A 14,107-nucleotide genomic window follows, 5' to 3' on the forward strand; every position below is an offset into this window, starting at 1 on the left:
TGTGACTCAGTGGCTAAGCGCCCTCAGTTCAATCCCTGGTACCAAAAAAAAAAAAAAAAAGTGAGACGCATGTATGATTTTACATACAAACTAGCTCCAAACATAACTCTTGGGATGTTCTCTTCAGCTAACCACACTCATATGACCAACTGGCTACCATTTTGGCTCATCTGCATATCTACTATGTTCTATTTGCATATATGTGAATTGTTTTAAATGCACACAAAGGCACATATACCTCTAACCTCAGCAACTCAGGAGGCTGAGGCATGAGCTTCTCAAGTTTGAAGCCAGTCTCAGCAACTTAGTGAGACCCTGGCTCAAAACAGAAAATAAAAAAGACTGGGATATAGCTCAGTAGTTGAGTTCCCTTGGGTTCAATCCCCAGTACCCCCCAGATAAAATAAATGAATAAAATGAAAATTAAAATATTAGAGAATCCAACATGCTCAGAAGATTCCTCTGTGGAAGAAGTTTATAATAGGTTTGAGCCAGCTGATAGAAAAATTGTAGCAAGGCTGGGTTATGGACTCTGATGCTGTCCTCCTCCTTTCAAGGAGGTATTTAGAACATTCAGTATCAACTACTTATTTGTGAAAATGAAACCTAGTGTTAAATTGAAGGTTATGCTCTCAGTGAAATCCTCCTTTCCATCTCCTCCCAATCTAATGACCGGCTTTCAAGATTTCCCCCCTGTGACCTGAGGCTAGTACAGCGTAGACCTCAGAGCTTGAAGGTCATATCATAGCATTTCAGCAGTTTAAGTTTTGCTGTAAATAAATGATAAGTTATTACCTGGGGTGAGAATATTAGACTGTGGAACTCTTTAATTACTCAAGTAATTCTCATAAAATATGCATAGGGATTTTCCCAACGGGGCTGTAAAAGGGCCAACCAGAGAAGGAGAGACCCTACAGATTTAATTGACCCAGCCCCTGTGTTCAGACACAGAAATAGCTTATGCTTGTCAGGAAGGTGTGTTTACTGTCTCTGCTAAGGAAAGAGGTAAGGGAGGGGAGGATCGCATACTGAGGACTTCTCAAAATGGGGTTCCTGCTCGAGGTATTGTGCAACATTGCAGTTGTGGAGAAAAAGCACTGGGAATATTTAAGTCTTTTGGTACTTTCTGTTTTGTGTTTTACAGTATATGTAGTTCATGTAGAATATGAAAAAAATACATAGTATGTAGACCAGGCATGTTGGCACATACCTACAATCCCAGAAACTCGGGAGACTGAGGCAGGAGGATCTCAAGACAGCCTTAGCAGCTTAGAGAGACCCTGTCTCAAAAAGGACTAGGTATGTGGCTTAGTGGTAAAGTGCCCTTGGCTTCAATCCCCAGTATAAACAGCAACAACAAACTAGTATGTGTGTATGTATATATATATATATATATATATATATAGTACTTAACTGACATTATTTATTGGTGAGGAGTGTGAACACAAAAATGGCAGTCACTTTTATGTAGAATAAAAAAATCAAAAATTTAAAAGAGACTTTAAATATTTTAAGGGGATTACATAGGTGATAAATAAGAAGGTGAGAACAATATTAAAATGTTTTGTAATACAAAAGAGTCACTTTTGTTAATGGTCTGTGGCAGGGTCTGCAAACTTTTTTTTTTTTTTTTTTTTTTTTAGGGGCTGGGGATTGAACTCACCACTGACTCACATTCCCATCTCCTCCTTTTGTTTTTTATTTTGAGACATTAGGTTGCTGAGGCTAGCCTCAAACTTGTGGTCCTCTTGCCTTAGCCTCAGGAGTTGCTGGGAATACAGGTGTACACCACCATGCCCAGCTGGGGTCAGCAGACTTGAGCTCAGGATGGTTTTTATGTTTTTAAGAGGCCGTATGGTCTTCATTGAACTTCTTAACTCTGTAAATTAAGTATTTGGCTACATTTATGTTTTCAGCCATTATTTTTTTTAATGTTCCAATTCATTTTTCCTCTTGTTTGGAAGTTAAATTATCTGCATTAGACTTTTTTGTTCCTGATGCTCTCATCATTTTTTAGAAGATACTTTTTTTTTCTCTGTTCTTCAGATTGGTTAATATCTTCAGGCTCATTAACACTCATTCCCTTAAAAATTCATGGCATTTCTACAGTCCTTTGTATGTTGGGTACAAATGTTGGGTTGCATCCTGAATGTGCTGCATAGACTCTTGGCTCTGTTGTGACACTCTGAGGATGTAGGTATATTTGATACAGCAGGGTGTTAATCCCCTTAGGTTTGGGCCTTGGGTCTTTGAACTACTCCCCTCTCACCCTTCCTGGGAATGCAAGTTCAGATCTCAGTTCTCTTCTCAGCACTTCGTTGCACGACCTCGGGTCTGTTCTGTGCCTGTTGTTCAGGGATAGCCTCCTGGCACTCCAGCCTGCAGAATTCCTCTCTGTGATTCTTCTGGCCAGAAGGATGGCAGGACTTTGCTGGCGGAGCCTTTGTCACCTCTGTCACGCCGCCTTCAGGGGATGCCTGCCTCTGCTGCACAGTGACAAGAAGAGCCAGAGCTCCCAGAGGAGAAGCTTGTCCCACACACATTGTCCTCCAGGCTTTTCGCCCCTCTGTTGCCTTGTGAGGGTTCCGGCAGTGTGTTGGGAATGTGTCGTGGTACTTCCTGGGAAGTCTGGGCACAGAGGGCCGGCACTGCCCTAAGGGAAGTGCAGGTCTGTGGGGTGATTTAGTTGTTGATAAGTTGAATGGAATGAGAACAGACTGAGATCCCCCTTGTCTTGGTGGAACTATGGGGAAGGGTAGGAGCTGGGGAAACCTGCAGGGGCGAGTGTGTGGTTTCCATCTTCCCGCGTGTGCGTGGGGCTGCTCTGGGTCCAGTCGTCGGCTCCATCAGCTCTTCTGTTTACGTTTTACAGCACTTGAAGACACTGCGTCACCCCTGCCTGCTGAGATTCCTGTCATGTACTGTGGAAGCAGATGGCATTCATCTGGTCACTGAGAGAGTGCAGCCTCTGGAAGTGGCCTTGGAAAGGCTGTCTTCTGCAGAGATTTGTTCTGGGATCTATGACGTTTTGCTGGCTCTCATCTTCCTTCACGACAGAGTAAGTGACCTGTACAGTTCCAGCTCAGGGGCTCTGACGGAGCCTGGGGGATGAGTGTGTAGTAGTGCTGTGAAGCATGGTATATGTGGAAGTTGTAAGACAGAGCACACATTGAAAGGGCAAGATGGAGACGCTCCAGGTGGTCTGTGCAATGGGCAGCACATTCTGTCCCTGGGCAGTTATTGGTACAATTTTATTTTGAGGTTACCGTGGTCTCCCCCTAGTTTTGGACAAGTCTTTACCTGAAAACAGCCTCAGCTGGTTCCTGGTTGTGTTTTGTTTTCATTGGTACCAGGGATTGAACTCAGGGGTGCTCTGAAACTAACATCCCCAGACCTTTTTATTTGATTTTGAAACAGGTCTTGCTAAGGTGCTGAGGCTGGCCTTGAACCTTCAGCCCTCCTGCCTCAGCCTCTTTAGTTGCTGGGATTTGAGGTATGTGCCACCATGCCTGGCTCAGTTGATGCTTGTTAAAACAAAAAGTTAATATTAGTGTTGCTGTAGACCACAATTCCTATTTGTTTTTAGGAATTTTGTGCAATTTTAAATTTTGAAGAAATGACCATTTCTTAGAGGCAGAGTTTAGACACATCCTATCCCACTTGGGTGGGACCAATTGAGAGACAGCCTCTTAACACTGGAGTAGCCAGGCTACCTGGCCTGTGGTAACGTTTACTATTATTATGGTTCCTATGTTTACTTCTGATCTATGTCTTGACAATTTCATCGAGCTACTATTTCTTGTTTGTTTGTTTTCACCTCATACATGCTGGGCAAGTACTCTCATTGAACATCTTCCCAGCCCTGGAGCTATAATTCCTTAATGATGTTTGCATTCTGACACATTCAGATCTTCAGCAGTTCTCCTTAATGAAAAAACACCAGTCTTAGGTTAGAGAGATTTGCATTTGACTCATTTCAATGCATGTTTTCATTTTTCTTCTATTTATGGAAGATAGACTCTCCAAATATTATGTGGGATGTATAACTCTTAAAAGCATGCTTACAAGTTCATATGATAACTAACATTGTTAAGCTTCTCTGGGGAGGAACATCTTTATTGGAACAAGGCATGCTGATAGTAGGACTGCCTGTAGGGAGAGTCCCTCTCCAGTCCTTCAGCGAATTCTCTCCAGAAGCTACTGTGGTGATTTGTGTATTATTGCAGAGATAGTCTTTGGGCATATAAAGCAAATATCTTATTTTATTTTTCCTCAAATGAAAATACCATATATACTATTCTAAACTTTTCTTTATATATATTTTAGAGTGTTCTGTATAAAAATATGTACAAATTTGATCTCATGGGTAGAAAATTTAAAGAGCTCTTCCATCTACTGAAATGATTTCTGGTTGGGAAAATACTTAAATACTCAAACCCTGTTCTCACTTTCTCCCTTCCTCTTATTTGACTGAACTATTTTTTATAGTTTTAAAATCGACTCTTCTGTGGTCTGTGGGGCATTTCTGCTGGTCCTTCTCATTCCCTTTTCTTCTTCTTCAGGCAGAATTTTTTTAATGCTTACTGATAAGATTTCAGGTGAAGTGGATCTGGGTTCATGATAGAATGTAGGTAAGAAAGAATTTAGAGCAGAAAATGAATAAAATAACCTATGAGGGCAAAGATAAATTTTATCTTTAAAGGCACTGGTGCAAGTGGGCTAGGCCACAGGACTGGTGGATATGTGTTTAGGGACGCCTGGGTCCGGATTTCCAGGTGGGGCGTGACTGGCCTGCGCTGGCTGGGTGTCTTGCTTCTCCTGCTCAGCAGGCAGGGAGGGGCCAGGAGCCTCCCCAGGGCACTCTCTGCTTCTTCTGACCTCATTCCCTTGGTCGTTCCTGGAACGACCGACCGATAGTTTCCGATATCAGTCCACAAGTGGGAAGATCTTGTCGTAATCTTTTTTTGGTAACTAGTAGTTTTTTAAAGACTTCTTCTTCAGAGTTGGAGTGGCAGTCTTCTTCCTGTTCTTTTTTTTCCAGGGACACCTCACACACAACAATGTCTGCTTATCATCTGTGTTTGTGAGTGAAGATGGGCACTGGAAGCTAGGAGGAATGGAAACTGTGTGTAAAGTTCCTCAGGCCACTCCCGAGGTAAGCCAGGTGGTAGGCCTCTTTCCCCTGAGCACTGGTGGCATCCTCTGTGTGCTCTTGCCCTGGCACTGCCCCCCAGGGTCAGCGCCATGCTGGTCTGGAGACTTGAACTTTGTGGATGCCCATGTTCATGGAGTTGTAGGGGTTTATCCCTCAGGAAGCACTAGGGGTCATGTACTCTTCTCGTGTTATAGATGAGGAACCTGAGAATGAGGGAGGTGAAATGGTTTTGTTCAGACGTTTTAATTAACCGCCTGCCTTTCTGCTCCTGAGCTGCAGTGCAGCACTTCCTTTGATCATGCCATTCACTGCTTCGTGTTGAAATTGCCTTTGTGTGTCTGATTCTGCCCAGCAGCTGAGCCTCCTGAGGGTAGCTCCTCTGACCTTACCTTTCTACCTGCACCTGGCCGAGTGCCTATCTCGCGTTAGGCATTCAGGGGTTGCTCCCTGAACATATGGTGTGTCCAGTGACTAGAGTTGGGACTTGTGCATCTTAACTCCTGGTGGCTGGGCTGCTGCTCCTGGGGTACAGCCTGTGGTTTTGTCAGACAGATCCACCTGCAGTTCTTTTTTTATTTTATTTCTTCTTTTCACCATTTGCATGTTTCTGATGGACTTACTCTCTCTAAAAAAAAGTGAAAACCACTCCCATCCCAATCCCCCTGCTGACGCGGTGGCTCAGTCTAGCTTTCAGTGTTTTCCTGCGTGCTGCCTGGCGCTCAGCTCGGCCTAGTCTGGTGGGCACCTTCCTGGACTCTTGATCAGTCAAATGCAATACTGCCTGAGTCATCCCTCTTGGTGATGGCTGCCTTCTCTAAAGTCTCTCTCCTGTAGTTAGCATGGCAGGCAGCACGCGGTCCTGTGGGTTCGTCCCACAGAAGGAGCTTCTTGGGGTGGTGCACAGGCCCTCCACAGTCTTCCCAGCCCGCCTCAGCTCCACTCAGCACTTGGAGTGCTCCTGCTCTGCTCGAACTCTGTCACGAAGCCGGGCTGCTGCACTGGCTGTTCGCCTCACTCTCTTCTTGCTTGTTCTGCCATTCTGTTACCAGGCTGCCTTTCTTCCCCTGAACTCCCTGAAAAGTGCCAGCTCATCCAAGATCTCGCTTGAGTCTCCTCTCTGTGAATCCTTCCTGCGGGCGTTGTCCTACCCTACAAAAATCCTGTGCTTCACTTACTGAAATCCCTGATGTACCTTCTAGGCTGTGAGCATATGGTTGGGGGCAGGGAATTTGTGGCTGTCCTTTGTATTCCTAGTGCCCTAGATGGTGTTTATTGGATAAAAGCCCTTCTTTGATTAGGTGAATGAATATGCTCATTCTATAGATGTTAGTTTTGTTTCCATAGCTTATAAAGTTTCATGTGCAACAAGACTTTCACCTGATTTAGTGACAAAGACAAGATTGATAAGCGATGTATCCTGTGCTGAAAAGCCTTTTTTTTTTTTTTTTTAAATGGGGTCTTACTGTGTTACCCAGTCTGGCCTCAAACTTGTGGACTCAGGCAGTCCTCTTCCCAGCTTCCTGAGTAGCGGGACTACAGATGCACACCGTCACCAACAGCTGAAGAGCCTTTTACTTCTTAATGACTATGCAGGAAGAGAAAGAAGTATTTCTAATTTCTGTATAAGGAAATCAGATGCACAGATGCCTCTCGGCAGCATGGGGTGTGTGTGAACCAGCTGGAAGGCAGAGAAAGGGGACTGACTTTTATGTTCACTAAGAATTGCTCCGTGCTGAGTACTGGTTTACATTTTTTAATCAGGAAGATTTTAAATTTGCATATTGGATATGTGATATTGATGGAAAGGTTTCATTGCTGCTGTTTCTATTGCTCATGGCTTTTATAAATAGGTTTAAAAGGTTGCTTTGCCAAATGCGTAAGAACTGCTTTTCTTGATTTATTTTTCTGTCTAGTTTCTGAGGAGTATTCAGGCAGTCAGAGACCCAGCGTCTATCCCTCCTGAAGAGATGGTAAGATGATATGCGTCGGATGTGATGAAGGCCCACTTGTGCAACTGAGCAGAAAACCTCTCCCAGGCCTTTATTAAATTATGGATGCCTCGTGATTCCTCTAGCCTTGAGCTTCTGGGATTAATCTTACTACCACAGCCAGGGAGCCAGCTTACAGTTTTTGGCTGTATAGGTCCTGTGGTATTGTTTAGAGATGGAGTGCCCCGAGTGTGAACAGGGGATGTCATATCCAAAGCACACTGGCTTTGTACTTGACGGGAGCCGTGAGGTCAGGCTGGCCCTTTCCTTTGCATCAGCTCTGTCTTTGCATCCGTCTGTCTCGCTGGCCCTTGCTTGGGATTCCAGGATGTGTACAGAGTGGTTATTAATACCCTGGTTCTGGTGAAGAAAGATTCTATTCACAGACAAATTCAAAAGCAGATGCCCTCTGTAAGTTTTCTTATAATCACTATAAATGACATTAATCCCTAAAGACATGTTTAGTGTGCTTTATAGGAAATACAAACCAAGTATAAACTTAATATGGACCTTAGACTTAACATAAATCAGGTTTATTCATGGCATACACTGGTGTTTTTCAGACTGCTGATTTGTGGGTTTTAAGATAGTTTAAGGGTATCTTGGACAGTATTTTGAAAAAATTAAAAAATAGAGTGAAAGAAATCGTTACTAGGCATCTTAGTATTGTTTTGTGAAACTCGTTTTCATTATGTGTGTGTTTTATGCATACTGTATTATGTGTGCACACTGCATTGTAAGATTAACTTTTAAATGTTTTTGAAAGCCACAAACACGTATTATGTTGTGATCTTTTATTTTCTTTTTGATCCTATTTCATATTTTAAAAATCTTTGATAAATTTCATTTGCTAATCATTTTTAAAAATTTTTTTCCAGTATTAAGTCCTGCTGTTTTTTTATTGGTACGTCTCACTTACACAGAATGGCGTGTTTCCTTGTGGCATATTCACACCTACATGACCATATTACTTGACCAGTTTCACTCCCCAGTACCCCCTGCACCCTCCCCTTGCCGGGATTATAGGTGTGTGCCCCTGTGCCTAGCTTATTGTTGGTATTCTTGATGACTTCTGGAGTGAGATGGAATGTCGGTGTAGTTTTGATTGCATTTTCCTGATTGCTACAGATGATCAACATTTTTTATATGGTATACTAGTAGTTTTTAAAGCTATAACTGAGTGTGTGGTACTGTGAAGTTAGATTTGAGTGTAATACATGCAAACATGGGAGAGAGTTAGGAATAGTTTATAATGCTCTAGTTTTAAAAGTCTTTACTGCTTCTAGTCTCCAGAGTTCAGCCCTCTCCCGGAGTCCCACGGACATGCCCGGGATGCCTACTCGTTTGGAACACTGGTGGAAGGCTTGCTCACCGTCTTACGTGGACAGGGTGAGTTGGAGTTAATACTGCGTCCACTAAGTAAGAAAGTAATGCAGGCCTGCCCAGCGTAGAACTCGAGGGACTTCAGTCTTTGATCATAGTAAGGGACCTGTTGCTTACCGTGTAATTTGTTTAGAGCAAGTATCAACAGCAATAAGGAAACAAGCTTTGCATTTCATTAGTATCAGTAGTGAAAAGAATTTTAAGTAGGAAGCACTTTGAACTATAGCTTTCAGTCTCCTGTGATAACCTTATTGATAATAGTATTTTATGGTCTAAAGACTGTTCCTTAGTGAGCCAGCCAATAAGTAAATAATTCCATAATGATTAAGATATAGTAGTCTGAATAATAGAGTAAGACTCAAAAATATTTTCTTGTCAGGCTTAACATTTTTTAGTCTTTCAAAAGTTTTTTGGTTTATTTTTTCAAGCTGTAATCTGCCCACTGCTCTTTCCTTTGATGGCCTCCTGAGGCCCAGGCTATTAAAGGCATGGTTTTCTGTTGTCTGTCTCCATTCTCTCACGGCATGCTCGGCGGCCTGCATCACTCTCCAGTGAGTTTACGGAGGTGCATGCCATGCGGGGCCCCTTACTGGCCTCGGTGTCACTTGCCAAGCCTTCTGCAGTGCTGATGTCACTTCTTCTGCTAGGCTTTGAACGTCACCTCTTAGCCCTAAATCGTCCTGGTCTGAATACTTGAACAACAAGGCATCCACTGTGTTCAGGGAACTAACTACTCTCCCATGCCTCTAGCGTGGGGACAGTTGTGTGCCATCCTTGGAAGAATTGAAAATAGTCATTCAAACAGTTGTGTCCTGTGAATGAGGAACTCTGGTTGAGAAAGCCCCTCCCACCTGCTGCTTACTCACTTCCTGGACCTGAGCGGAACAGCCAGGAAATGGGAGGCGTGGGAGGGGAGGCGCTTGGCCTGGCCTGGCTGTGTTGGCAGGCTGGCTCTCCACGTGGCAGGACCTGGGCTTGAAGCGAGCAGGAAGCAGTTCAGCGACAGCCGGGCTCTGTTTGTCTGGGCTTTTACAGGTGGCTTTGGTCTCACCAGTCTGCAGCCGTAGAGGCCCTGAGGAGGGCGAAGGCTGGACTAACTGTCGCTCTGGATTTCAGTTTCAGCGGACGTGCTCTCCAGCTTCCAACAGACCTTGCTCTCAACTGTGCTGCATCCCATCCCTCAGTGTCGGCCGGCGCTCTGCACCTTACTGTCCCACGACTTCTTCAGGTGAGGGCCTCAGCGCGTCCCACTGCCGCCGTGGCTGTGGGCTGGGAGGACCAGAGGAAGCAGTCCCTGGTGCTGCTGATTATTAGGAGACTGACTGGTGTTCACAGGAGAAAAGAGGGAGAAGTTGGATCTGTCAGGTTCCCATCAAAGATGGAAAGTTTAGAAATTCTTGGATGCCACGGAGTTCGGGGTTTGGAAGTCCTCCCGCTTCATCAGGCTTGGTCATGAAGAAGCCGGCCTGTGTCCAGCGGCTCCCAGCTCCAAGCCGACTGAAGCAGTTAACAGACGTGGCCTCCCTGTTCTGCTGCCTTCGTATGAGTGATGAGAATCGATTATTTTGAATTTTTCTTATTGGGCGGGGTGTGAGTTCATTTTTCTTTAGGCAGAAGATTTCTCTCTTCAGTAATATGTGTGGAAGAACAAGAAAGTTCGTTTAGGGGGAGGAGTACAATGTAACTTAATCGTTTTCTGGATTCAGAGGTGTTTTTGAACTTCTCTTCAAGGTTTGTTTTAAATATATGTCCTTCATTTTTTATTTCCAAGACTGCAGAACTTACCAAGTTAGTTCCACACTCATAGCTTTTATTAGCAAAGCTAACTTTGTTGGTTTTGAAACTTAAGTATCCTTTTGTGTTTGCAGTTAGGGAGGTGAGGAGAAGCAGGGGGAAGGGGAGAGTTACCCTAGGTAGTACTAGGGAGTAGAACCTGAGTAAGTAAGTGTGTGTGTGTGGTTATTGGGATTCTTTGTCCTGTTTCAGAGACACTGTTCAAAACTTTTACCATTGAGTTGTTTTTTTTTTTTTTTTTTTTTCATTTTTTTTAATTGAAAAATACAAGAGGTATATATTCACCTTTATGAGTCTTTTAGCCACAGTATTTCTGTGATTATTATTTAATGATTATTATTAGTGTTTAATGATTATTAGGAATTCTTTATTTCCTTTGATATTAAAGTCCTTACAAAGAATAACCCTTCACATTAAACAGAGTCTCCCATCACTGTGTGATTAACAATATCCTGTTAAAAACTCTTCACATTAAACAGAGTCTCCCATCACTGTGTGTAATATGAGTTCTTTATTTAAAATTTCCTGTTAGAGAGGGAGAAGAAAGCCAAGAAACCAGCCCCACGCCCAGAGTGGGGAGGTCTGTCGGGAGGCAGGGCCTTGCCCCGCCTGACGGGTGGCCTAGTTCTTGGATTTGGTTGAGACATTTGAGTGCCCTGTGCTCAGGAGCTGGAGTAAAAACAGTTGGCCCTCGGACATGTGTGTTTGCAGGGCTGTGATCTCCTTACACGTGGTGTGTTCTTTATTTTCGGGGCAGAAAGTTTTGACAGTGTGAAAAAAACTTTACAGGTGAACTTTAGCCTAGAAATGTTGAAAAAAATCAAGAAAGAGGTGTGTCATAATGAGTGTAATACACTTAGGTAGTCTGTTGTGTCTTTTACTACCATGAAACACACATAAATCTGTGATAAGAGTTGAAATGTGTCGAAACCTGCACACAGACCATATGATGGTGCCACTTGCGGTTGAGATGTAAGCAGCTAAAAAGATGCAGCGTTAAATCATGAAACCAACCACAGGACATACCGTCCCTCCAACGACTGCGTGTCACCTCCTTGTGCAGTTGCAGTGAGCCCGTGAGGTTCACCTGCCTGAAGTGACTTGTGAGACTGACCTCCATATAAGCAGTTCATCTCTACCAAATTGCATACTATAGTAAAGGTGATCTCAACGTTCTTACGTGTTTTCACCATATACAATACTTATGATGTACAAAATATGTGTTATTTATGCTATCACTAAGGCTTTTGGTGAATAGTGGGCTATTAGTAATTCAGTTTGGGGGAACTCAGGAGTTATATATGGGCTATCAGCTGCCTGGGGGTGATGCCCTAACCCTGGGCTGTTTGAAGTCAAGTGTATGAGTAAGCCAGATCTGGAGGCCATTGGCAGTTGTGCCCACCAGGCCTGCTCTGACTGCTGTGCTCAAGCCCTGGGCCACTGTCCACAGGGCAGATGTGAGCAACACTTCCTTGGAGCCCAGGGTCCACAGCTTTGGGGCTCTGGAAACTACATAAGAAACTGACCTTGCCTTACCAAAAAAAAAAAAAAAAAGACTAACTTATAGCAAGAAAAATGAAAAGCTTCCTGACTTTTACAGAAATCCCACTTTTCCCAGTCAGTCCTCTTTCATGGTTTTACTTCATCAGAGGAGAATTGGGAATCAACACATATTTTGTAATGATAATGTCATTTCTTCCAGGACATTTCATTTAACAATATCCTGTTAGAAAAAAACTTGGAGGATGATTGTGACTTTTAAGACCATTAAGCCTGTTAGCATATGTGCGTTTGTATCGTTTATATCCTCTTTACAGATCTCTCATGTTCTTAAAATATTAGATTCCCATAGTCTTTGTCTCATAAGCCATTTGGAATCTTTTAAATGGCATAGAGAATGTTTCTTTGTTGAAAATTATAATGGTGCAGTCTTTGGTTATGGCTTCAATATTTAACATGCCTACTCTAATCGATTGTCCTACATTATTTTTTCTTTTTGGCATTTAGAAATGATTTTCTAGAAGTTGTAAATTTCTTGAAAAGCTTAACATTGAAGAGTGAAGAGGAGAAAACTGAATTCTTCAAGTAAGTTGAGACCTTACATTTACTAACTTAGATTTAGTCCCTGTAATCACTTGAGGAGATCTGGAGAAGGTGAGGCTGTCATTTTATTTATTTCAGAACATTATTGAACACTTCCTACATGCCTGGCTTTCTGCGAGGCCTTGGGGTGGCGGCCTGGTGAGGGAAACAGATACCCGCCTGCTAGTGCTTACACAGGGGGCGAGTACAGCGGGAGAGCTTGGCGGTAGCTGTGCGAAACAGGACGGGAGCAGGTGCTCCAGGAATGCTGTTCAGATGGGGCCACAGGAAAGCAGGCACCAGGGCAAGACCCAGGGTGACTCCTGTGGGAAGCAGGCAGCTGCCCTGCTGGAGGGCAGAGTCCAAGGCCAGGATAGGCAGGAGGCAGCTCTTGTTCATGGCAGGAGTGTCCGCACACAGTCTGAGTATTGTGTGCGTCGGGCACTGGGTCCATGGAGGGGTGAGAGCATTAGGTGGACCCTGGGTGAGACCTCCCAGGAACATAGCGAGAAGGGTGGCCGTCACACTGAAGGAGCCAGTGTCAAGGAAGGGCTTTCTAGGGATGGAAGAGAGGTGAGAAGGGGATGCTGGGGCAGAGGCTGGGCGGGGTGGCCTTGGGAGGAGGTGTGGGTGAGGGTGGGTACAGCCCGCCATCCGTGTTGGTGTGGGGGTCTGAAGGGTCAGGTTGATGGTGTGGAAGTTAACAGATGTAGACAATGGGGACTCGCGTGAGGGGGCTTGCTTCTAAAAAGATGGAGGCAAGGTTATCTGTTAAGGGTGGTTATGAGGAGGGATATTACTATCTTATTTCTCAATAGAATGCTTTTATGTATGTTTTAATCAACACGGTTAGAAATAAAAGCCTGTATTTTTGTTTACTGTGAAAACTTTAGATAATGGAATATCTTGCATTTTTTTAAATCTGAGAAAGTGTCTGTATCTAGGAAGCCTCTGGCTATCAGGGGACCTGGGGGACACTTTGGCCACTTATCACTTCATTATAAGGGGTGATCTGTTGCGAGAGCTCCCTAGCTTGGCGAATAGTGTGGCAGCTGGCTGGCCGTGGTCACACTTACTACATGTGTCTCAGGTCCTGGAGACTGCCCGCTCCCCTCACCTTTCCCAGCTACCTCTGGAAGGGCACCACTTTGGTAGAAGTGGGAGGGAGGCCGCGTGGAGCTGACCTGTGCAGGAGAGTTGATAGAGTGTCGCATTAATTTCCCAGGCTTTCCTTTGCTTTTTTGTCCTCAGATTTCTGCTGGATAGAGTCAGCTGCTTGTCAGAGGAATTAATAGCTTCGAGGTTGGTACCTCTTCTGCTGAATCAGTTGGTGTTTGCAGAGCCGGTAGCTGTCAAGAGTTTTCTTCCTCATCTGCTTGGCCCCAAAAAAGGTGAATTCTTTTTCAACGTGGTTTTGGTGATCAATAAATTTTGTGGCTGTTGGTCCATTTTGGAGCAAAGTGAAATTACTGAATGGTTTAGTTCAATGTTGGTTCTAAAAGTAGAGAGCAGTTGTTGGCTTCTATGGATACCAAAGCCCACAGGATAAACATGGAGCACCTTCCTCAAGGGTCAGGTTGATGGTGTGGTAGTTACAGATGTAGACACGTGGGACTCAGGTGGGACACCCTGGGGAAGGTCTAAGGTAAGGTGTGTACCTGCAAAGAACTGTCGCATTTGCTCTGAGTCACTTAGGCCTGCATCC

General features: G+C 44.1%; 1 protein-coding gene across 5 annotated transcripts in view; it reads left to right on the plus strand.

The window, feature by feature from the left end:
• Positions 1–14,107, plus strand: part of Scyl3 (SCY1 like pseudokinase 3) — a 32,854-nt gene that overhangs the window by 9,082 nt on the left and 9,665 nt on the right. For all 5 annotated transcript variants that reach the window (XM_046430204.2, XM_046430207.2, XM_046430202.2 and 2 more), the window contains exons 3-9: positions 2,873–3,058; positions 5,042–5,155; positions 7,069–7,125; positions 8,430–8,532; positions 9,643–9,754; positions 12,328–12,405; positions 13,654–13,793. In XM_046430204.2, coding sequence (XP_046286160.1) covers positions 2,873–3,058; positions 5,042–5,155; positions 7,069–7,125; positions 8,430–8,532; positions 9,643–9,754; positions 12,328–12,405; positions 13,654–13,793 — 790 coding nt within the window. The remainder of the gene's footprint in view (positions 1–2,872; positions 3,059–5,041; positions 5,156–7,068; positions 7,126–8,429; positions 8,533–9,642; positions 9,755–12,327; positions 12,406–13,653; positions 13,794–14,107) is intronic.

Source organism: Marmota monax, unplaced genomic scaffold (assembly GCF_021218885.2).
Source record: "Marmota monax isolate L192 unplaced genomic scaffold, Marmota_monax_Labrador192_F-V1.1 WCK01_AAM20220418_F8-fsc00055, whole genome shotgun sequence".
In the NCBI taxonomy this organism is placed as follows: domain Eukaryota; kingdom Metazoa; phylum Chordata; class Mammalia; order Rodentia; family Sciuridae; genus Marmota; species Marmota monax.